The following is a 22,691-nucleotide window of genomic DNA, read 5'->3' as shown; positions in this document are numbered from 1 at the left end:
ATGAACATGAAACTGGCAATGCCCGGTTCATTTAGGGCTATCTTTGTTTACATGACTATAGAATTATAGAAATAGAAAAAAATAGATGATGGAAATATCATGGATACTTCAATACATAGAATTTTTCCATGAGGTCTCACCTAATGATGTTAAGAGTTTTTTGAAATTAGGTCAATTTGTGCACAATCTTTAGGATCCAGCATCTATAATTTGAAACAAATGATACGGAGTACACTAGAAAAAATTCTTAGGATCTTAAACCCTGTAAAAAATCTTCTAGAAATCCCACGAACGGAATGAACCTTCTTGTTTGGACGGTTGATCATGCGTGATTTTTAGTTCTTCAGGATTTCTTTTACCGCATCCTCCACGTAGCACGGACGGTACCGTTAATGCCTGCAACAAAACTGGATCAAGAGATTGCTCACCCCCACTTTCGCGGCTAACCCCAACCATCAGATCCAGATCAGAAACCACCAACACAAGCAAACCCCCCGCTCTCTTCTCTTCTCATCGCAGCGGGCCCCGCGCGCGTCAGCCTCGCACCAAACTCTCTTCTTCCCTTCCCCTAATCCCCCTTTTCCTCCTCCTCGACTCGACTCGATTCTCGCCTAAAGCCAGCAGCTAAACCTCGATTTCCAATCCATCCCCGCACGGCGCACCTAACCCCGATCGGATTCAGCAGCAGTGCCACACTCCCCGCGTACGCATGGCCGATCAGGGCGGCCTCTGAGGAGCGGCGGCGGTGATAGGTGGGGGCGGAAGAGGGGGGGAGGGAAGATGAGGGAGCTGCTGGGGGGCCCCGGGACGTGGGGCGGGCTGTGGCTGCGGGCGGCGCAGGTCGCCTTCGCCGCCGCGTCCATCGGCGTCATGGCGTCCGCGGCCGGCTTCGCCGGCTACACAGCCTTCTGGTAACCTTCGCGTCGCGTCGCGTGGCGCTGCTCGGCTTTGTGTTTGTTTAGGGGGTTTGGTCTCGTGGATCCTCGGTGGGGAGCTGGTTGATCTGCGCAGGGACTGGAACAATGCGATTAGTAGATGGAGTTGAGAGTGGAGTATTTGGGGGTCGCAGTGACAGTGAGGAGTACCATTTTAGCCCCCAATCATTTGCCACGAATTGGTTAAATAGAGCAAGTGATTCACGAGTGGCCCTATTTTTCAGTCGGGTCAGACATCAGACATGTATAGGGTTTAGGCGATTTGATAGATTGTGCGTAGAATTGCAGAAATGGCAGCCTTCCACTGGCAACTAGAGCATTGGGTTGGTCGGTTAGAGAACCTAAGGAAGGGTAGGTGTTTGGTAGGGAGAAGAATTGCTAGCTTTGCTAATCAAACAAGCCTGTGGGGGCTAGAAAATCCTTGCTCCACCAGGCGAGCCAATTTGGCGCTCCTCCGACGGCAAGAAGTGAGAAAAATACCAGTTGAACTCCAATTTGGCGCGCCTCCGACGGCAAGAAGTGAGAAAAATACCGAGTTGAACTCTGCTGCCTGTTCGTGGCCTCGTGGGTACATAAACTCGCCTCTTGAACATAGGTTGGTTGGTATAGCTAGCCACAAGCCCGCAGACCAAATGAATACTCTGCCTGATTAGGCCATAGCTCAAACGGGCCAGTAGAACCTACCCTAGCTAAGCTAGGTGAACTGATGATCCAAATGCCCGGGGTTAATCATTGCACTGTCCTGATATTCATGTGTCCGAGATTTTCTTTTAAATATCAAAACTTGTAAAAACATTGGAGTATGCCACTTGTATAGGTGAAAATCCATCTTTTGTTTGACTTGATGATGTTACTTGTTGGTCGTGTGTTACATGTAGTGCATTGTAGTTATTCCAAATTTCAGTTACAGATCAGTCAAATCTAGTGCAATTATGGGTTATTTGCAGGCATGTAGGATATAACTCTAATACAGCATTCGTTTGTGGACATGTTGGCTTTCTACTGCATACCTTTGGTTCGTGTAATGAGTTCATTATGTCTTTCTTATTTCAGCTACTTGATTGCGTCAATGGGACTGCAAGCATTGTGGAGCTTGGGACTTGCATTTCTTGATGGATATGCCCTTAAAGTCAAAATGGATCTCAACAATGCTGTTTTAGTGAGCTTATTTGTAGTTGGTGACTGGGTAATGATGAAGTCCTGAAACTCTTGTCACATACTCCCTCCGTCCGATATTAAGTGACTTTCTATTACATGTACCTAGACGTTTTTTAGGCATAGATACATCCTTATTTGGGCAAATTTGAGTCACTTAATATGGGATGGAGGGAGTAGCATTTTGCTCTGTTTTCTTGCTTTCTCCAGTTTTTGTTGGCTATACTATTGTTTGTGATAGACTAATATTCCGTATAAAGTTAGGGTGTTTATCTGAAAAGCTCTAAAACTGAGCATGTGACAAAATTAAATCAAATGAACCTTCCATGCTTATTTTCTTTTGCTGCAATGCTACAGATATAGAGACCGTTATACTTGTAGTTTCACTATGTTAATGACCATCTTCTGTTTCCATTCCTCCCTCGCTCTCTCCCTTCCAAGATACATGCATGCCTGCTAGCACTCGTATCATGTCGGTGACATTTTAAGCTACAGGAGATGGGACACCCTTGTTGATTATTCTTCTTTTAGGAGATTTTATTGGACACTAAAATTTCAGGAATTGTACTGGTGGGTCTATTTGTTTGCTGTACTTATTGCTGAAGTTATTCATGTCTTCTCTATTGCCCATATAGTGTCAGCCAAATGGTCATCCTAATTCGACAATGAAGAAAATTGAATCTGTGCATGACATATACTCTTTTTCGATTGAGTTACCTGGCAAATTATATGTCTGCGCCCTTCATTTGGATAGCATCCACCTGAATGTGTTCCCTTTTTGAGTGTTTCCAGTAGCACTAATGAAATCTGTGTATGCGATGCAGGTTACTGCCATTCTCTCATTTGCTGCATCATGCTCAGCTGCTGGTGTAGTAGTTCTTTTTGAAAGGGACATTACTTTCTGTAGAAGGTATTACCAACTCCCTTGTAGCAGATTTCAACTCGCCACGGCATTTGCTTTTCTGTCTTGGTCACTAAGTGCGACATCAGCTCTTATCATGTTTTGGCTCTTGGCGTCCTTCTGATTTTGTATATAATGTTGTGTAAGTTCTGTTTATAGTGACTCCCTTTCTGTTTTCCTCTCATCGTAGCATTTATATAGGATTATGTTCCAGATATGTAACAAACCCGAAACCACACGACCAAAAGATGGAAATGTTGGGAATTTGTAAGCTCCATGGAGCTACCATTTCCTAGGAATTACTGACTGGAAACTTAGCTCCAGATACTGATGCAATCGGTTTGTCATCGTCTTTGTGTTCATTCTTTTTTTATAGCAAAAATACCCTTGTTCTTAGTGATGCAGCTTTCTTTTTATGGCGATACCTGTATCTGACTAGTGACTTTCTTGATAGTTATGGAATGGCACTATATTGGTGCCCTCTCATAATGTTCTACCTGAGTAGAGTATATATCATATTTGGAATATTAATACTCTTTAGCTGTGTTGGAAACGAATGTAGAGAATTTAAAGAGTTTCAGACACAGTGCAATCTATAAGCTCTGATGTAAAGAGTCAAAAGATAAGGTCATAAGGATGACTTGATTCCGGCCGAGATGCCATTTCATATCTTCTGGTTGTGTTCTATATTTCTACCTGAAACGACCCGACTATCTCACGGCAGACATTTGCCCGCACTATGCTAGCCGTACTTTGTTCAAATGTAGTTAATTTTGATTTTTAACCACACTTTTAGCACTTCAACTGCATATTTTGTCGATAAAAGTGCGTCAAATACTTTTGCCAACATGATTATATTCAACATTTTTAAAATACCACGAATATAAATTTGTAGCACTTTGAAACCAAATCGACACACTTTGCAATGCGTCCGGTAATCTTCCGTGACGTAGTTGGCCTATGATTACCTGCTGTCTGCGGAAAGAAAGAAGCCAGGCAATTTCAGAATTCAGATCATGCAGTTATTTCTGAATTTCGCCTACTATTCGCCCCATATGGACTACAACTATGCACAATAAGTTCAGATCCATTCAGATCAAAAATGGCTTCCTTGCCAGATATACAAAAGAGAAGCTAGTTCGTTGGTACAGCTGTAAGTCTGCACAATTATACCCCTGTACAGCAGAACACCGCCACAGCACCGAGCCACCGACGACACGTTGACGACAGCCAGAGAAGCTGTATTACACAGTTTTATTTAGCAAATGATAGCAAAAGGTTCGTAGAGTACGAATCGATTTGTTAAGAACGGCACTAAATCGAATCAAATACGTATACTCTCCATTTCATAATTCTCGTCTCAAATTTGTCAAAAAATAAATATATCTATTTAAAAAATGTCTAAAATATTTCAACAATAATAGTTATGGAACGGAAGTCTCTGCGATCCTCGCTTGGCCTATGTCACTGCTCGCCGGCCGGTAGGCACGAGGTTGCCAAGTGTTGGGATGATGGCCCCAGAAAATGCAGGATAAATTCGGAATGGTACCAGGTACCTGCGTGTAAGTACGATAAACAAGTACGGTTCAACACAGGGAAGTCAAGTGTTGTAATTATACCAGGTGTGCCCGCGCGTTGCGACGCCTCAATAAAATCACAAATTATTTATTTGTATGTTCTGTGTAGGCAACTCATGGCGCTGTCGAGGTCGGCATGCGGGTGTGGTGGCGTCGGTTGTAAGATGGAGTAGAAAAAATCGTGAAAAAAACTGAAGAAAAAGAAAATAACGGGCAGTGACGTATTGGTTGTAATTTTAACTGGAGGAAAAAAAAATAACGAACAGTGATATGTTGACTGTAATTTTAACAAAGTTAACTTACGGCGACCGCATCACGACCAATTCTAATTTAATAGATATTAATACGTACCTGTTACGTCCTCTCCCTCACGCCCGGAAAAACCCTCGTAACAAAACCGTCCGTCCTCTCCGTCGTCCGTACGTGGTCCCAGACTGCCCACCGCACGCGTCAAACGCTCCTTTCAACGAAGCGGTTTTTTCTTCCGTCTTCCCACCCGCACACGACGAAAAAGGGCATCCATCTCACCCCACCACGGCACTGCCCCACCTGCTCCCTCCCCTTCCCTCGTCCGCCGCTGCTCCTCCCCCTACTGTCCAGCACGGGATCCGGCAAGAGGGCAAGGGGCTACCTTTTTGCCCGGAGAGCTTCCGCGCAGCGGCCCCGCGCGGTCCTCGGCCACCTCCACTTCAACATCGCAGCCCCACATGCCCCCGCTCGCCGTGCAGCTCGTACGCCGCTGTAATCGTGCGCTGCGAGCACCACGCCGCGAGCCCATCCGTCCACATATCCCGGCAACCCAACCGTCGCGCGCCTCCCGGGTAGCAGTCCGTCTTTCCCCCCGGACACTCTCCCTTGCGCGTCCCCTCTTTTCCTACCTCGCCCCCCTCTCTCTCTCCCCCTCTGCGTTGCCCTTGCTGCTAATTGGACGATTAATAATGCTGTGTTCTCAACAAAGCTACCTGATCGATCTTGGTATGCTTGGATTGGTTTGTTAACCAAGCACTGGAGTCCTAGCTCCCCAGTCTGCTGGACGGCATCGCTGATAAATTCAGTGTGGTGTGTGTGATTGATCAACGGTAAATTCAGTTATGTGATTTTGTAGGAGTTTTGAGTGGAAGAAGCCACCCACGCCATCCCCTGCTACTAGCCACGCCTTCCCCTGGTTACCGTTGCTTTCTTGCCTATATCTTTTCCACTTGGATGGCCTGAATATTAGGGGCTTAAGGATATGTCTTATACCAGACCAGTCTTAGACTCTTAGGATTCTGTGCTGATTTCATGAGTGCATCATGAATTCCTGGTGGTTTTCTTCAGGTGGAATACATAGCTTTGGCATGGATTTCATTTGTACATTTTACTGTACTTAGCTTGATATATACATAATAGAGATCAAGCTAATGCAAAGGCTTGAATTGTTAGACTATTTCCAGGCTAATACCAAACTGTGGATGTGAACCTGCAAAAACTAAATTTTGTAAATCTTAATTGGTAACACTCAATTTAGCTCAACAGTCATAGAAGCTGCAGCCTGAATATGCAATTAGCAACTTAGCTCTAGGATTTGAGTCTGGTAGTGAGCTAGCTAGAGCACTTGTTGTTTCATAAGATGGTTTAATCTGTGCTAAATATAGTTGAAATGTCAATGATATACTGGTACTTAGCTCTTTGCACCACAGAAACGACATTTAATTTACTCACTGTTGCTCTTACAGATTGTCATCTGATCATGAATTTCTCATTGTCGATCTGAATTATGCAAGCATAAATTACAATGAGCTCCTGTTTTAAGCACTATCTGGCTGTGTGTCCTTCAAATACTGAAGTTGATGTTCTGGGATATATTTTTCTGAACCCTTTGTGGGTCATTAGAAAACTCATTAGGCTATGCTTTCTATGCAGAATTTTTAGTCGAGTTTACTTTCATTTGGAAACACTTGATTTTGAGATCAAGAGATGGGCTGCCGGGAAGGAAGACAACATGAAGCCCCTGTTACCAAGATTTCAATATGTTAATATGATGTTTCCAGTATTGATACATCTTAATTTGTGTGCTCTTCTTGGCAAACTAATATTTTTCTGAGCCCTAAAACATGTGGCCAAGCCATGGTTCTTGTTAAACATATTATTTTTTCTCTACAATGAGCTCGGTGAATGACTTCAAAATTATCAAAGTGTAAGAAATTTGTGGTTAAATTTTAACTTATATATGTGGGTCCTAGATAGCAGAGCACTTCAGTCCTAACACAATTGACATGGCACTTTATGAGAGTGATAAGGTGTGCTTAAAAAACTATCCTTGTGTTTCGGAATGATCAGAGATGCATAAACCAGGAGGAAGAGCTATGATTAGTGGTAGTTAATCATTAGCGGCAAGATGAAGAGATATGTTTAGCAGTAGTAAAAATAATAACATACTCCTCCTCTGCTCCTTAAATTAGGGTGTGTATTGTTTACGTTGACCCAACTTTTGACCAAGAATTAGTCTATTTGTGTATATATATTTTGAAATAAAATTTATATCATTGCATTATTATTTAAAAATATTCTTGTTTATGGTTATAATAATTTGTATCACATAAGTCACACGTGATGGAGTAATCTTGGTTAAAAGCCTCGATAAAAAAATACACCTTAATTTAAGGAACGAAATGAGTATTTTTAATTTCCGTTGCAACGCATGGTCGTTCTGCTAGTACATATTAAATTACAGAAATAACTGCCAAACGATTGTAAGAGAAAGCGCATGATACTACGTCAAATTTGGGCAGAATCGGATGGAAACAGGGGGCAGGCGAGGGAATGACAGGCCAGACCAGGCTAGTTGCGAGGAGGTAGACTGTTGTTTTCCTAGTGCAGGTGCACAACTCGCTAGACGGTGAACAGCCGCAGGGTCGTACGCACGCTGGCTATCGGCGAGTATCGGTGAGAACCGTTTTTACGGTGCAAATTCCGTAAACTTCGTGTTCAAAAGTTTTTAAAAAACCCCTAAAAAATCCATATGTTGAAGGTTTCTCTACAAACGTGCAAAGTTTTAAGTCTAAATTCAAATTTATTTGGAAGGAATTAGGGAAAAAATACACAAATGTATAGTGCCACTACTACAGAAAGGCTTATCAGTAACGGTCGAAAAACAACATCAGTAACGGTCGGGGCGACCGTTGCTAACTTCGTGTTACTGATGATGGGTATCATCAGTAACATCGAGCAACCAACACTGATACATTTTCGGTAATTAAAAAAATAATTAAAACTACAAAAAATATACAAGAAATACACAGAAAAATATATACAGCATAGCACAGAAAAATACACAGCCACATCATTTAAAGCATACAAATGTATATAAAGGCGCATCATTTAGAGAATATAAAAAATACAAATGTATCACACTTCACGACATTGATTACAAAGTGTCAAAATTTCATAAAAGCATATAAAGAATACAAATGTATCTCATTTCAAGTTTGAAGCTATTGTTGTGGGTGAACCCTAATCACCACTTGTTCCACGCGTTCGTAGAAATCCCCACTAGACTTGATGGCCTCATTGTTGATGACATGGGCGAACTCTGCGAGATGCTGTCAAAGAAGTCAGAAAGCTTCATGATTGTTTCCCTTACGTGCGGCTCCATGATACCTCTGATTGCGACTGGAAGTAACTGAGTGAGTATGACATGATTGTCGTGAGACTTTATGCCAGATAGTTTGTGACTCTTCATGTTAACTAGATGTTTGATGCTCGACGAGTAGTTCGATGGGACTTTAATGCCCTGCATGCACTGGCACATCCTATGCAACTCGTCTTTGAACAGGTTGTAACATGCAAGACAACACCGCGTGGTCACCGTCACGAAACCATTCTTATCGGCTGTCGACACTTGATCTTTGCCCCACAACTCTTTTCTGATAGACATGAGTTTCAGGTCCTTCCGTGCATTGGGTCCATCTTTCGTCTTCTCTGGAATGTTCATCAGCAACCCCAATACGCTTTCACATACATTTTTCTCCACGTGCATGACATTTATGCTATGGCGGCATTCTAAATGTGCCCAGTACTCCAGGTCTCAGAATACGGACCTCCTTTTACACACGACGCCTTCAGGTTCCTTATATTTTTTCGCAGCAATCTTTCCGGGGACAACCTCAACATCGTTCATAATTTTGAGGATTTGCATACCAGACTTTTCCTTCAGCGTTGTCCCATGCTCCGTCTTCCCATTGAACCTTTCCTTATCATCCCTCCAAGGGTCTTTAGCATCCAACCACTTTCGATGGCCCATGTAAACAATTTTGGATGAAGCGGGCAACTTCTCCGATGTCGTGTTTTTCTCACACTTTGTACAGGCGTTGTAGCCATGTGTCACCTGGCATGAAGTATTTCCATTCGCGGGGTAGTCATGCAGGCAGGTCAGAAGCGCTGCTCTCATCGTGAAGTACTCCCTCCTGTTTGCGTCCCAAACCACTCTGCCAAGGTTTCAAAGCTGCTTCAGCTCATCCTTCACTAGCTGCAGATACACATTTAGGTCAGCTCGCGGCTGCTTTGGACACTGTATGAGCATGCACATGTGGATGTACTTTCTCTTCATGATTAACCATGGAGGAAGGTTGTAGACAAACAAGATCACTGCCAATGTGTTGTGCTTGTTGTTCATGTTTTTGAAAGGATTTATCCCGTCAGTGCTGAGACCGAGCCTCAGGTTTCTGGGCTCTGCCTTGAAATCTGAAAATCCCGTGTCGAAGTTCCTCCACTGAGTCCCATCGGCAGGGTGTCTTAGGACCCCAGCTTCCTCCACACGGTAGTGCCCGTCAGGATTGAATGCAGCCTGCGCCAGATCATGATAGACGAGATACCTCGCATCCTTAACGTTCTGCATCCAACGCTCAACTCGGCCACATGTCGTAAGATACCAGACAGTCTTTGCCGGCCTGCCCCTTCATCACTTCTTCCCCACCGTTTTCGTCACATCTGGCGTTTTTCTTCTTGTATGTCGATGCACCGCATATGTGGCAGCTCTCATGGTTCTTGTACTCTCCAATGTATACCATGCAGTCGTTTGGACATGAATGATGTTTCACGCAATCTAATCCAATCGGGCATGTAATCTTCTTCGCCTCGTATGTGCTCTTGGGCAACTTGTTTGGTTGTGGAAAAACCGAAGTAAGGTAACTCAACAAGTCCGTGAAGCCCTTGTCTGACTAGCATGATGCTGTCTTCAGCCTCAAAAGTTCAAGCGTCATTTCGAGCACGTTGTTTTCTTCGCCAGCTCCATCATACAAGGATGTGTTTGCGTCCTCCAACAATTTTTTGAACTGAGCAGACTCTGCCTCATCTTCGGGGTCCTCCAACTGGTCTCGTAGGTACGGGTCATCTAGCATTTCGGCAATTCTGCCACGTGGAGCTCCTTCAACTTCCACATTAGCCTCCTCATCGACCCTTGTTTCTTCCTCGGAATCATTCGCCAGATCATACCGCAGGACATCATCATCTTCGCTACCGCTATTGACATCAACCGCATCCTCCCCGTGACAAGTCCAGTGAGAATGACCTTCCACAAAACCCGATGCCCGCACGTGCATCTGAACATCTTCAGGCTTCATTATGCATGTGTTTCCAAATTTGCGACATGGACAACGCATCATCACAAGTCCTTTTCGTTCCATATCACCTTTCGCGACTCCAAAAAAGACCGTCCATTCAGTTATCCATCGAGCATTGATTCTTTCCTTGGCGTACATCCAAGAATGGTCCTTCGATCTACAACACAATACAGAAGAAAACAAACAAAGAAAAATAGTTAGCCTAATCATTGACAAGAGGATTAAGGTGTTAATTAAACGGGGCTAACTAAAAATTTGAAATTAGAGACATTCGGAGAGAAATTGGAGGCCGGCGAGAAAGATCGGGAGGGAAGCTCCAGACGACGACGAGGAGGCCGCATTTGGCCGGCGACCGGAGCTCAAAAATTTGAAATTGGGGAAATTCGGAGTGAAATTGGAGACCAGCGAGATAGATCGGGAGGGATAGAGAGCTCGCAAGAGAGAGGGAAGCTTTGGGCTCGAAGATTGGAGCTCGCCGGCCGCCTGAGCTCCAAAAATGAAGCTCGCCAGCCATGGCCGCCCGCCGGCCATGGAGAGGGAGGGAGGAGGAAGGGAGAGGGAGGAGGCGCTACCTGGGGGGCTCGCGGGCGGCCATGGTGCCTTCGGGCAGCGTTTCGCCGTCGCTGGGGAAGAAGGGCCGCAGCTGGTCTGTTACGACGCGCAGGGCGACCAGCTGCGGCTCTGCCCCCCGTACTTAAAACGCGACAATCATCAGTGGCGGTCGGGACTTGAGTGACCGTTACTGATGTACCCCCTATTATCAGTAACGGTCGCTTCTAGGCGACCGTTATTGATGCATGGTTCATCAGTGGCGGTCGCCTCTTAACCGACCGCCACTGATGTCTCTCGCGAGGTATGATGGTTCATCAGTGGCGGTCTCCTCGCTCGACCGCCACTGATGTATGGCTGGGCAGGGACGGGCAGACCCCGCTCTGTTCATCAGTAACGGTCGCGGCCGCGACTGACACTAATGTTGTTCATCAGTAACAGTCGCGCTGGACCCGTTACTGATGTGCTGTTGCATATAGACCGTTTTGTAGTAGTGTGCTCCCTACGTACCAAAATAAGTGACATGGATTGTATTGATTTTATAAAAATCCATGTCACTTATTTTGGAACGGAGGAAGTAGTAGTAGTAAACAGTGAAAAACCACGTTTCATGCCAAATAAGTTTTTCTTTTGTTACGCAACTGAGTTTTGGACTAACTGTGTGCGTACAACTTTCGTACATACACACCATACATTTCTTTCACACAAGCCTCCTTCGGAGGGCCCGCGTTCATGCATACATCCCATATTTACAGTTGACACCACGGATCATTACAAGCCGAAAGAAAAATAGAAAGAACACACATGCACGCATAAACTGCAAGTTTGCGACTTATATCGGCTAGGCCAACATTAATTTGCAGTTGCTCAGCATCTGCAAGTACACTACGACGACGACGTACCCCAAGCAAGTCTTCATTTGCTTTTGCTTCCTTTTCTTGCCCTTCCGCACTTCCCATCATCAGTTCGTCACGATCGATCCATGCTCCAGGGGGCGCCGGCGATGCGCCGGCGACCGCCGCGACGCTCCGACCGCGCCGGAGTCGGTCGACGACGTCTGCGAGAACAGCTGGTGCCTGCCGGAATCCCCGGGGAGACGGAAGTAGGATGACGTCGTCGGCGAGGACGACGGGTCGTCGAAGAAGAGGTCCCCGAAAGAGACCTGCCCTTCCTTCCTGTACTGCGCCACGGCCCTGTAGATGAACGGAATGAGGCCCTCCATGATCGCCTGCAGGAGCTAGAGCTTTCGCTTGAGAGAGCTGAAGAGTACAAAGAGAGGAGTTGTTATTGTTAGGACACCTGAGAGACAGAGCTTTGTCTCTCTTTTCTGGACGATGGCAAAGAAAGGGGGCCTGCACGAGAGCTTAAAAAGGGAGGCAAATGGACCAGGCCTCGAAGTGGATAGAGACCAAGATTATGCCAAGATTATTGTTCCCCTGACAGCTTGAGCTTAACTCTGAACCAAAGCGTGTCGTGTCAGAGACTCACGTATACATGCTACACGGGAATTTAAGGTAGCTAGCTTAGCTCGTGCAAATGGAATTCCAGCAAGGGGAGGGAGCTGGGAGACTTGAACGCAAGGGATGGTCAGTCTTAGAAGGCGAGTTTTCCAAGTGGACAGCGACGTCCTGCAAGCACAATCTTTTAATCCCCTCGGTTCAACCCTTGGAAAGCAAACAACTTACCTGCTGCATGCAAAAGAAATGAGAAAGAAAAATTCGTCAGTTCATTGATTGGCTTATCCGGGGGAGGTCTTTAATCGAAGTCTCCGGTAGCGTAATCCGTCGGAAATCCGTGCGGCCACATCTTGATCTCGCGTCACCCTAGCCGACTCTTCTGCCGGGGCCAGAAGCCCAGAAGAGTCTTATCGATTCAGGTGCTGACTTTTCCGATACACTTGTCGAGTCGTTGAGTAGTTCTGTAGCGAAACATGATTAACAAGAGAAAGATCGCCGCGGCTCGTGTGTGGCTGATGAACTTTGTGCATGATTGCATTGTTTGACCGGATTAAACTTAGCACAGAGTGCGTGTTGGTTTTGTTTATGCGTGTGATCGATATTGAGGAATATTGGAGATGCTGATCAGACAACAGTTCATACCAGATAGTAATAGTTGCTTTTGTTCCTTTCGCCAAAAAAAAAAAAATAGTTGCTTTTGTTTAGGTTTCTGAGAGGAGGAGGTTCATGCCAGATCATATGTCGACCCAGCAGTCCGATTTGTCTTTTGATTGGATAGCTGCCATAGGCGAGTTGGATAGTGTTATTGTATTGGGACAACTGATGTTGCCGTCCCAACAAACTGCAGTTTAGGCTGGGTTCGAAAATAGGGAACACATCAAGATCTGCTTGACGTTGCTTTCCTTTTTCTTTTTTGAGAATACTTGACGTTGCTTTCCTCGGCGAGGGTTGTCTGATGGGCCTGCTAGGCAGAGTTGCGCACAAGAATTGCGACAGCGAGTCAAATTGGACGTATCTTGTTTGGGCCGAGAGGCCCAACTACCAGGCGTTCCTAAGCCTGCTGTTGGTCCGTGCCTCCGCGGCAGGAACGAGCAATCTAAACCTGGATGTTTAGTCCCACACCGGTCATTAACATAGCAAGAGACGAAACAGGGTGCTATATATCGGTCACCTGGTGCTACGTAGAACTCACTTACCTGGACGGGGTCTATGGGTGATCAAGAAGACTCATGGCCTGGATTAGTGGCCTCCATTGCACTTGGGAGGAGCACTAGTCTACCATCTCCCCAAGTGGGAGAGTGGACGTCGTAATTTGTGGTAGAGGGGGTACGCGTTCGCGCGGCCCCTGCCAAAGTTTAAATTTAAAATTTTGGTTTGAATTTGATGAATATTTGATTTGAATTTGATATCTGAATCTTAACAATTCATGCAATTTGGAGTAGGACGAATTTTTTTGTTCATGCCGTCTTGTTCTGGTTGGTTTGAATTTGGTGTTGAATCTTAACAATACAAGAAAATTGTTTTATTGGTATGAGTTTCATAGCTCAATCTTGATAAGGACGAATTTTTTTGTTCATGCCATCTTATTCTGGGTGCATATCAGTATTTGCTTCCAGCTTCTAGGTTTTGGTTTTGACGAGCTTTATTAACGAAGAACGTTCTGCGCATCTGGAATTCTGGAGACATTCAGCCCTAATCTGGTCGAACGGTCTGGAAACTGGTGGTGGGGTTGGACTGAAGTGACCGGGAGTGTCTGCTTTTCAGTGCATTCTGGGAGTTTCTAGCTGGGGAGACTCGAGTACCCTATTAAAGATGCCCAATCCAGCCTATAATGTGCTTGCGTTGCTAACTGCAGCTCCTTACCAGAGACAAATAAATACCAGCGTTCATCCTCGTATTCTCAACTCTTGGTTGCGCATTTCGCTAGCGAGGTCACATGGCGTTGTCGTCGGAGCCGGAGCCGCCGTTCCGTCCGAGGGAGAAGATCGTGGAGAAGCAGAGGTACTTCCAGAGCGTCCACAGGCCGACGTACCTCAAGGGGCGCTACGACGTGATCACCTCCGTCGCCATCCCCCTCGCGCTGGCTGCGTCGAGCATGTTCCTCGTTGTAAGTTGAGCAATCTGCATAAGTTCGAGTATTTCACTTTCACTGTGTGTTTATTTCTTCCTGTTTTGGTCGGGCACTTGTGCTGATGCTATGCCGTGTTCCCGTTTGGTGTTCACGCGCAGGGGCGTGGGATCTACAACATGGCTCACGGCATTGGGAGGAAAGAATGAGGATTCAGAGATCGGATGGCATAGCTTGTACTCATGTTGTGTGCGTACCTTCGCAGAATGGAAACGTAGACGTGTTTGTTCCCGATGTCGCCTGTTTTAAGCTGCATCGCTTGTACGTAGGTACCTTTGCGGAATGGAAACCAAAAACTAAATGAACTTCAGTTTCACCAAAATTTCAGCAATTTAGAAAGGGGCCTAAAGCCCTGGACACAATGCCCATCCCACCGAACAAGTTGTTTTTCCTCGACAAAAGTCCTTTTAGGCTTCCACGGTGTAAGCCAAATAGGGGTGCCAAATAGAGATTTGGCATTTGGCACCGTTTTTCAACACTGTGACACCGATGCCAAAGCCAAATATTTTGGAACCGGAGCACGTACTTGCTCCGATGCCAAATCTAAGAAGATTAAAAAATCGATCAATCCACTCTTCCGTCTGCCCAACCTCTCGCGACGCCATGGCATGGAGCGCCGGAGTCCATCGGAGCGAAGATAACCTCCCGTGAATATGCTCACGGCGCGAAGCTGGTGGAGCGTCCGGCGTCGGCGAGTACAGCGGCCACGCAACGGCGCTGCAGCTCTCCCGCTACAGTGCAGCAGGCCTCGCATGTAGGAGAAACGGTGCGAACGCGGCCACCAGAGGCGGGAGCGCTCTGCTGCTGCTATCTTTTGAGGAGGCGGTGGTGGAGGTCATGCCATGTAGGGATTTTGGGGGCAGAGACAGGTCGAGAGAGACGGAGGAGATAAAGGGGAAAGCGGTGTGTAGAAGATGAGATATTTTATTCCCAAGTGGGTCCCACAAGGAGGTAATTTGGCACTGGCTACACTCTAGAGGAAAAATGACCATTTCACACCGGTGCTATATTGGAGTGACATGACAAATTTGGCTTTACCACATTGTGGAAGCCTTACAGCCCAGCTTTGTGGAAACTGTTAAACAGGAGTTTCCAGTGTATATCCACATCAAAGCATTTAAGATCATAAAAAACATAGCAACATATCTAACACAGCTTTAACAACAGGAGAGTTAAAGAGTTGAGAAAATCCTAGCCTGTCCGACTCTATGCATTGTTACATTGTTAAACATACGATGGAGCATCGATGTATATTTGATATGCAAGGCCAATTTCCATAAAGGATCAGACACATGCAAATCATAGGTAATCGATGGAGAGCCAGACTATAATGTTACATGGAGATTATTGCATAGTACCTTTCCTCAGATTATTTCCAGTCCTATATGACCCTGCCGATTCGGGTATCGACCACTGCAGGTTTTGAAAGTTCTGAAAACTCCAACGCTTGAACTAATGTTAATCTACGATTCTTCCAAGCATCTTCTGCCCACTCCTTCATTCGCTCACCTTCGACCTTTCTATTTGACTGAATAAGCAACAGTTCTGCATACTCACCTGTAAATTGGACAAGTAATAACAAAGAAAGCATTAACTCGAGGCAAGAATGTGAGCACAAGTAGCTGCAAGAGCCTCAAAATAAGCAACATCCAAATAGGCAACAAGTGCTAGAAAATAGAAATACTGCTGATTACTCTCTGACTACTGTTTACATTGTAGTAACAATCAGATTTGTCAGGACTTGGCAAATTCGTGGCTCATACCAACATAGCAAATGGTTGAAAGGCATTAATCCCTGCCTCCCTAATCGATGGATTTTTGCTAGGAACCAAAACGATAATACTTTTTCAACCCTTCAGCAATATAAAGTGCCTTCTGGTAGAATACTCCAGAAACAAGTAGATAGTAAAGGTTCGAAGCATAACCTCTAGCAAGGGAGATGATATCTCTCCAATCCATCTGCCTTCTAGTGTCTGCAAAATATAAATTGTGAACACTATATTGCCCAAGGGATTAAACAGAACCAATTATAAGACTATTGCTTTACCCTCCGAATTGATGGCAGGCGCTTTCAGCACTTCTAGGGCCTTCCTGTACAGCCCCTGCAATCAAACAGCTGGTTAAATAAGCGAACAGCTCAAAGCATGGGTTGCTTGCATGGACAAAAGATTACTCACGAACTCTACATAGCAGTAATAAATAAATACTCCCTCCGATCCTAAATTGTTGTCGAAATATTACATGTATCTAGACGCTTTGTAAGAATAGATACATCCATATTTGGGCAAATTTGAGTCAAGAATTTAGGATCAGAGGGAGTAGCAAATACGGGAACTGATTTGAGAAAGAAACAGGAAATGCCTCACTGTTAGCTCGTCGAGATTTTAAGACCAACAGAGTGTGAGCATCAAATTTTATATATGGCACACACATAAAGCTAAAATAAGAGTTACTGATTTACCAACCTCCTGAACCATTATTGAACTAGAACCTTCTGATTTTGCTTTCAGTTTGTACATTCTAGCTACACAGGTCAATACAATGCCAACTTTCGGGTGATTTGAACCTGCATGCATTATGGATTACAATTAGCAAGGTTACATGATAGTTAACTCAGTGGTCAATTGCTTCAATGCTTCATTTTCTGGTATAACAAGCTTAGCGGGCCAAACCAAACTGTTCTTCAGCCTTCTGTAGTGCCCTTGTGAGATAGTCCTCTGCCTCACCAAACTTCCTGTAAAAGCACAAAGTGAATGCCAGCAATTGGAACTTCATAAAAGGGAAGAGACCACTGCTTTGAATTTCATCAATCAAATAATGGGTTTGGTTCTAAAAATATACTCCCTCCGATCCTAAATTGTTGTCCAAATATTACATGTATCTAGACGCTTTTTAAGAATAGATACATCCATATTTGGGCAAATTTGAGTCAATAATTTAGGATCAGAGGGAGTATCTTTTTATAATAAAACCAACCAAAAAAATTGTGTTTCAGAAAAGAGAAACAAAAATGGAGCAACCAAAGAATGACAACAGAAGACTCAGAACAATTACCCAGAATGAGATAAAAGCTGGCCGTATGAGCAAGTGGCACCCAGAGAAACCTCCTCAGGAACCATGTTTCCAGCTGCTAACAAATTTCCAGAAATATCTTCTGTGCTAGCTGCCTCAAGAACCTTTTCATACATTTTTGTTGCCAAAGGAAAATCCCCAGCACAGTGCAGATATTCACCATACGAAAAGACAGCGTTTTCTGCCATGAACAACAATAAGGTCTATGTCTGCACTAGTCACAGGGGAAAATAAGCTAATGTTTCACAGACAGTTCTACCTGTTTGGTTATGCCCTACTCCAGCACAGTAGTCCTTGGACCCACCAAAGAACGTCTGGGCTGATAAACGGCAACTGTAAATCACTATGGATAAAAGTCGCTTCCTATTGCGTAGCAGAGATATGCAGGACGTTAAAAGGAAACTACCTGATTCTATATCTCCATTCAAAAGAGCAGCAAGTCCTCTGATAGCATCAACCCGAAATTTCAGATGATCCTGATTAGACCATCTGATATCTTCATCTTTTATTGACAGATCAACCGAATCATTTGGGGACATCAAAGAGGAAATATCCTGTGTTCAAAATAACCATTATCCTCGCTTTATTTAGGGCCATGCGAGATGAAAATATGCATGCGGTATCAAACCTGGCCTGCTTCCATGCGTAGCCCCATTAGTGCTTCCCATGCTGCGACTGCACATTTAGTTACAGGTGTTGCATCAGAAATGACATTCATGAGCACTTACAGAATTCGTACCCCTCCTCCCTCCCTCTCTCAAAACTTTTCTTTCACATTGATTTCCTTAGATATTTAAAAATTCTCATCCCTTTGATCATGTCAAGTTGTCAAAAGATGTCTTCTATTGAAAGAAAACAAGTGGAGGACAATCAGATAAACAATGATGCATTCCTGAGTATATGTAGTTCTTCTTCCCTTGTTTCTGTCTACTAATAAAAAATTGTGAGACTTGAGAGCTCTTTGCTTTACAAGTTTATACAACCAGCATTCCACATTTTGCACTCTCAGATACACAAGATTACTCTCAACAAAAACAAGGACTTAGAAAAGAACCTCTGAAAGCTGCAGAAGGAGCGACTTGCTGGGTTGCTTTGAGCTTTTCCATTGCCTCCTGGCGTCTTCCACTGCACAGAGAAAACAAGCATATACTTATACTCAAGCCTGCTCGACTGGGAAGGCCAGATTAGCAAAGGCAGTGGAAGGTTCTTCTCTTGCAAGTGCAGCCTCATTATGCCAAATGCAATAGCAGTTTTCCACCATGGATAAAAATCATGTTAGGTGGTTTTCATGTTGAAGCCAAATATTTCTAGAACCTCTGTACGGCATGCGCCAGTTTATACATACTGTATCATCCATATCTTCATGCCACAACGACATTTCAGAGAAACCTACCCGCAAATAAAAAACATTTCAGAGAAACCAACCCAAAATGTAGAAAGCAGGCAGACCGGAGAGCAAAAGGCACGCACTCCTATTTTTCCCAAACCCTCCTTTCCGATTCATATCGTGCGTGATATACCGCCACCACTCCTAAATGCCGTGGCAACACGAGCCATACAAAATTAACCAAACTAGAGGAGCATCCAAATCTACTCAAAACGGAAGCATCAGATTACAAAATCAAGACGTAATGCAGAGGTTCAGACCTCCGGTAGAGCAGCGTGGACATGGCAAGCATGAGCGTCCCCACGGCCTCGGCGCTGCCCTCGGCGCCGCCCTGCAGGTTCGAGGCCCCCTGCTCCAGTATCCGCATCGCCTCCTCTGGAACACCAGCAGCAACAGCAGTTTTAGACCCACACGAGCGAGCAATACCTCGAGCCCTACCACGCACTGGCACTACGGGAAGTAAAGCGAGGCAAAGGGAGGGGTGGAAGGGGGGACCTGGGGAGCTCTGATGCCTGGCGCCTCCGAGGGAGTAGCGGACCATCTCCGCCGCCACCCTCTCGGGCTGCGTGTCGCCGACGGCGGCGCAGTGGCGGGTCCGCGGTGGCCGGGGCTTCGGGGCGGAGAGCGCCCTCGCGAGAGCCGATCGAATCGCGTTCATGGCTGCGTCTGCCTGCGCCTGGATGCACTGAGCGGCGGAGGAGAAGGGTCTATGAGCAATCGAAAAGGAGAGCAGAGGCAAACGTGTCTTCTGTTCTGCGTCGAAGCAGAATTGCAGAAACCCAGTGCAAGTGGTTAAGCGGTGGCTAGTGACACGAGTCGAATCGAATGCTCCGGTTGAATCGAATGCTCCGTTTCTTCCCCGTTGGACTTGGCTGATGCGCGAACGTACGCGCGTCGGTCAGATACCGTGTATGCCAAGACTAAACACACAAAGTAAACGGGTGTAGTTAATGCATTAGTAAATATGAAACTTTAAAAAGTTATAGATTTCAAACCGTACACTCAATTTTGGATCCGTTTTTATGGTTCATTTTGTCTCGACGAGATTTTCAAAATTAGATCCCATGCTGTTATGTTTAAAAAAAAAATTGTGTCAAAAGTTATCGGCCAATAATATATGAAGTTATTGCCCCTGAGAGTAACAAGTTACCACATGATAACTTCTAAAAAAAAAAGAATTGAATACTTATGTGTTAAAGTTATCATCTAATAACATATGAAGTTACCATCCCGGTTAGTAACAAGTTACCACATGACAAGTTTATATAAAAAAGATGGTTACTTATGCATTAAAGTTACCATCCAGATAAAATAGGAAGTTACTGTTCATATTCCTAACAAGTTACCACATGAAAACTTTATAAAAAATAGGATGGTTACTTATGCGTCGAAAGTTACTACCCAATAATATATGAAGTTGCCGTCCCGTTAGTTGGAAGTTACCACATGACAACTTCCTAGAAAATAGGATGCAAGGTTATCTATGCATTAAAATTACCACCTAACAATTTATGAAATTGCCACTCTGTTAGTACCAAGTTATCACACGCTAACGGTGGTAAGTTCTTCCGGAGTATGATGGTAACTTGTGCATTATCGCTTGGTAACACGGAAAATAAAAAAAAATTCATCGATAGATATTCGAGTGGGATCTAGTTTTGAAGCTCTCGTTGATACGAAGCCAATAGTGAAAACGGTTTGTGAATCGTACAAGCGGTTCGAGCTATAAAATATTTTAAGTTTCAAAATTAGTTAGTACAAAATGCATACATGCACCTATGCATCCAAGACAGAACTCATCACTGATAAGTACAAAATGCACGCATGGCTAATCAGCATCGCACATGGTCAGCAGGCACCGTTCGCGCGAAATGACAATGCGCACGAACAAAATCAACTCCGCGCTGGAAACTACTCGACCAATGAAAACCGTGCGCGCAAGGAAACCAAATAAAGAACATCAGCTCCTTATGATTTAGGATAAATAAATTGAAGGACACCGACCTATAATAAAAATAACTTAAATGCTCGCTATTACAAATGGTTTACAAAGCACCTTAAACATAATAGAAATCATATCGAGTTTCCGAGACTACTTAACGACCACTGCCGTCGCCAGAACAAACCGATGACGTGTCGATGTCGAAAACAGTCGAAAAGTACTCATGCACGTGTCCCTAAGGACCAGTGTCTAGGAGCCACAGTTAAATGGCAGGAAACCTAACCAGGGGACGACAGGAATCTACGTCGCGGCTCCGTCATCAAATCTGTCTTGGCGGACGGACTTGAGGGGAATCGGAGTCTCAAAGACGATCTCAACAATGAAGTGCTACGATCTGCCGATCACCACCTCTCCGAGGACCACACCATCTTCCACACGCCCCTGACGGTAGAGAGCACCACCGTAACGAGGCCAAATCAAGGAGACCTTTTTCCATGCCAACATCGTCTCGCCATCGCGGATTCTTGAAAAATGAAGATTTATCGAAACGCGGAGCCAATGGAGGAGGAGAAGGTTGACGATCCATAGATGGAGGAAGGGTAACGACAGAGGTGGAATCATAGATGGTTTTATAGGAGAGGGGACTAGAGCGAGGTTATTTTGAAGTCAACACCGATACTACAAGTATCTAGTTGCTTCATCGAATTTAAATTTAAACTTACCTTGTAGCCCGTGAAGCGCACGCGCGCACACACACACGACACAAAAAGCTAGCAACAAGAGCTTGATTTTTTTTTTCACGCTTCTTGAGCCTTTTTCTAGTTTGGATTTAACTTATTTTTTTTACGGGTATCAGATTTAACTTCTTGTGACATGATTCATACAAATTGTATCTATAACGTCAAAAAGTTTGAAAGTTTTACACTATATTTAAGTACATATATTAATGTACTTTTCTATAGACTTGGTCAAAATTTTAAAGTTTTATTTAGAACAAAACTAGAACAACTTGCACAAAAGAACGGAGAGAGTTTCTCTCGAAATGATTGGTTAGATTTGGTCAGTACCCCCTCTCGAATTCACATGAATCTGTCAGAAAACATGAGCAATTTTTTTTTTGCTAATATTTGTAAGCGTCTACGTAACATGACTCACCAGTCCCTGATAGGGATCACAAAGTCTGAATTTGTCTGAACTCAAAATACCCAAAACCTACTCGAACTTGACTAAATATCCAACTTTTGGCCCCTTTTTTTCCTAACACATTAATGCCTCTTAGTTGACTATTAACTCCTGCTATTACTAGACTGTTGACTCCTGCCATTGCACAAGAACACTTCTGATTTCCACATGCCAATAATATTTTCAACAGCTAGTGAATGAGTGAATCGGCAATTGTCAAATACTAGATCAGCACGTACGCACAGTTGTCTCCCTCCATCAATCACAGGGATACTACCAGAAGGTTCAGCGCTGTTCTCCTGTCTCCATCGAACTCATCGCCATGCCTGTGGCCTGTGTGTGCCTGTGCTTACTCGCCATCTCCCAACTTAGGGCTCGTTCGTTTGTGGGTTTCCCGGCGGGGATCAGGCGGCATCAACGGAAATTTGTGCTAAAATCTTGATAATCCCGGTTGATCCCAGCCGGGCTGGGACAAAACGAACAGGGCTTAACGGGTCAAATCGAAATTCAGAGGCCCCCGTTTAATCAGCGGTCTCGGCAGCAATTAATCTCTCCACACCCAGAAAACAGCGTGTGAAAACGCCATGGCGTCGCTATATTACTTGCTATTTTGATCATCTTCGGCCACTATTATCCGGGGGAGAAAATTTGTTAGAGACACTGCTGCGTGCGTCCTGTTCAACAGGTTTGACGTCGGCAGCCGCGTCATCTCTCGCTGATCCAATGCCGATGGAAACTGCGACGTAAGGTTTAAATTCAAGCTGTTTTCGTAATAACGACGGACTACTGACATGCTGGTATCATAA

The 22,691-nt window shown here is 44.7% G+C and overlaps 4 protein-coding genes, 1 long non-coding RNA gene and 1 other non-coding gene across 6 annotated transcripts; 4 read left to right on the top strand and 2 right to left on the bottom strand.

Moving 5' to 3' along the window:
- The first annotated feature begins 457 nt into the window (after positions 1 to 457).
- Positions 458 to 3,391, top strand: LOC100846501 (CASP-like protein 5B2). The gene is made up of 3 exons (XM_003568273.4): positions 458 to 911; positions 1,989 to 2,121; positions 2,915 to 3,391. Exons 1-3 carry the CDS (start codon positions 781 to 783, stop codon positions 3,113 to 3,115), a joined length of 465 nt encoding a protein of 154 aa, XP_003568321.1. The 5' UTR covers positions 458 to 780; the 3' UTR covers positions 3,116 to 3,391.
- A 1,658-nt stretch (positions 3,392 to 5,049) lies between these two features.
- Positions 5,050 to 6,789, top strand: LOC106865982. Its single transcript, XR_001405946.2, has 2 exons — positions 5,050 to 5,885; positions 6,471 to 6,789. It is a non-coding gene; the product is annotated as an uncharacterized LOC106865982 (long non-coding RNA).
- Positions 6,790 to 11,323: 4,534 nt separating this feature from the next.
- LOC100838578 lies at positions 11,324 to 12,368 on the bottom strand. The gene has a single exon (XM_010233007.3). The coding sequence runs from the start codon at positions 11,937 to 11,939 to the stop codon at positions 11,679 to 11,681; it is 261 nt and encodes an 86-aa protein (XP_010231309.1). The 5' UTR covers positions 11,940 to 12,368; the 3' UTR covers positions 11,324 to 11,678.
- A 994-nt stretch (positions 12,369 to 13,362) lies between these two features.
- LOC112271231 lies at positions 13,363 to 13,523 on the top strand. Its single transcript, XR_002964224.1, has one exon. It is a non-coding gene; the product is annotated as a U1 spliceosomal RNA (small nuclear RNA).
- A 482-nt stretch (positions 13,524 to 14,005) lies between these two features.
- On the top strand, positions 14,006 to 14,624 carry LOC100845897. The gene is made up of 2 exons (XM_003568271.4): positions 14,006 to 14,281; positions 14,404 to 14,624. Exons 1-2 carry the CDS (start codon positions 14,111 to 14,113, stop codon positions 14,449 to 14,451), a joined length of 219 nt encoding a protein of 72 aa, XP_003568319.1. The 5' UTR covers positions 14,006 to 14,110; the 3' UTR covers positions 14,452 to 14,624.
- Positions 14,625 to 15,380: 756 nt separating this feature from the next.
- Positions 15,381 to 19,555, bottom strand: LOC100845589. Its single transcript, XM_003568270.4, has 12 exons — positions 19,257 to 19,555; positions 19,022 to 19,136; positions 18,429 to 18,499; positions 18,003 to 18,049; positions 17,781 to 17,928; positions 17,634 to 17,693; positions 17,357 to 17,555; positions 16,975 to 17,036; positions 16,768 to 16,868; positions 16,350 to 16,404; positions 16,228 to 16,275; positions 15,381 to 15,859 (listed from the first exon to the last, which is right to left on the bottom strand). The coding sequence occupies exons 1-12, from the start codon at positions 19,417 to 19,419 to the stop codon at positions 15,684 to 15,686; spliced, it is 1,245 nt and encodes a 414-aa protein (XP_003568318.1). The 5' UTR covers positions 19,420 to 19,555; the 3' UTR covers positions 15,381 to 15,683.
- Between the last annotated feature and the right edge of the window lie 3,136 nt (positions 19,556 to 22,691).

This window comes from Brachypodium distachyon, chromosome 2, assembly GCF_000005505.3.
Source record: "Brachypodium distachyon strain Bd21 chromosome 2, Brachypodium_distachyon_v3.0, whole genome shotgun sequence".
Taxonomy (NCBI): Eukaryota; Viridiplantae; Streptophyta; class Magnoliopsida; order Poales; family Poaceae; genus Brachypodium; species Brachypodium distachyon.
The sequence above is the reverse complement of the archived record's forward strand: the minus strand, read 5'-3'. Positions and strand labels throughout refer to the sequence as shown.

Bases quoted from the DNA above. Each gene is read 5' to 3' on its own strand.
- LOC100846501 (XM_003568273.4), top strand. From the start codon at position 781: ATGAGGGAGCTGCTGGGGGGCCCCGGGACGTGGGGCGGGCTGTGGCTG. The intron at 912-1,988 runs GTAACCTTCGCG...TTCTTATTTCAG, and splicing joins GCCGGCTACACAGCCTTCTG to CTACTTGATTGCGTCAATGG. The intron at 2,122-2,914 runs GTAATGATGAAG...TATGCGATGCAG, and splicing joins TATTTGTAGTTGGTGACTGG to GTTACTGCCATTCTCTCATT.
- LOC100838578 (XM_010233007.3), bottom strand. From the start codon at position 11,939: ATGGAGGGCCTCATTCCGTTCATCTACAGGGCCGTGGCGCAGTACAGG.
- LOC100845897 (XM_003568271.4), top strand. From the start codon at position 14,111: ATGGCGTTGTCGTCGGAGCCGGAGCCGCCGTTCCGTCCGAGGGAGAAG. The intron at 14,282-14,403 runs GTAAGTTGAGCA...GTTCACGCGCAG, and splicing joins CGTCGAGCATGTTCCTCGTT to GGGCGTGGGATCTACAACAT.
- LOC100845589 (XM_003568270.4), bottom strand. From the start codon at position 19,419: ATGAACGCGATTCGATCGGCTCTCGCGAGGGCGCTCTCCGCCCCGAAG. The intron at 18,500-19,021 runs GTCTGAACCTCT...TTCTCTGTGCAG, and splicing joins TCCACGCTGCTCTACCGGAG to TGGAAGACGCCAGGAGGCAA. The intron at 17,037-17,356 runs GTAATTGTTCTG...GTGCTTTTACAG, and splicing joins CAGCTTTTATCTCATTCTGG to GAAGTTTGGTGAGGCAGAGG.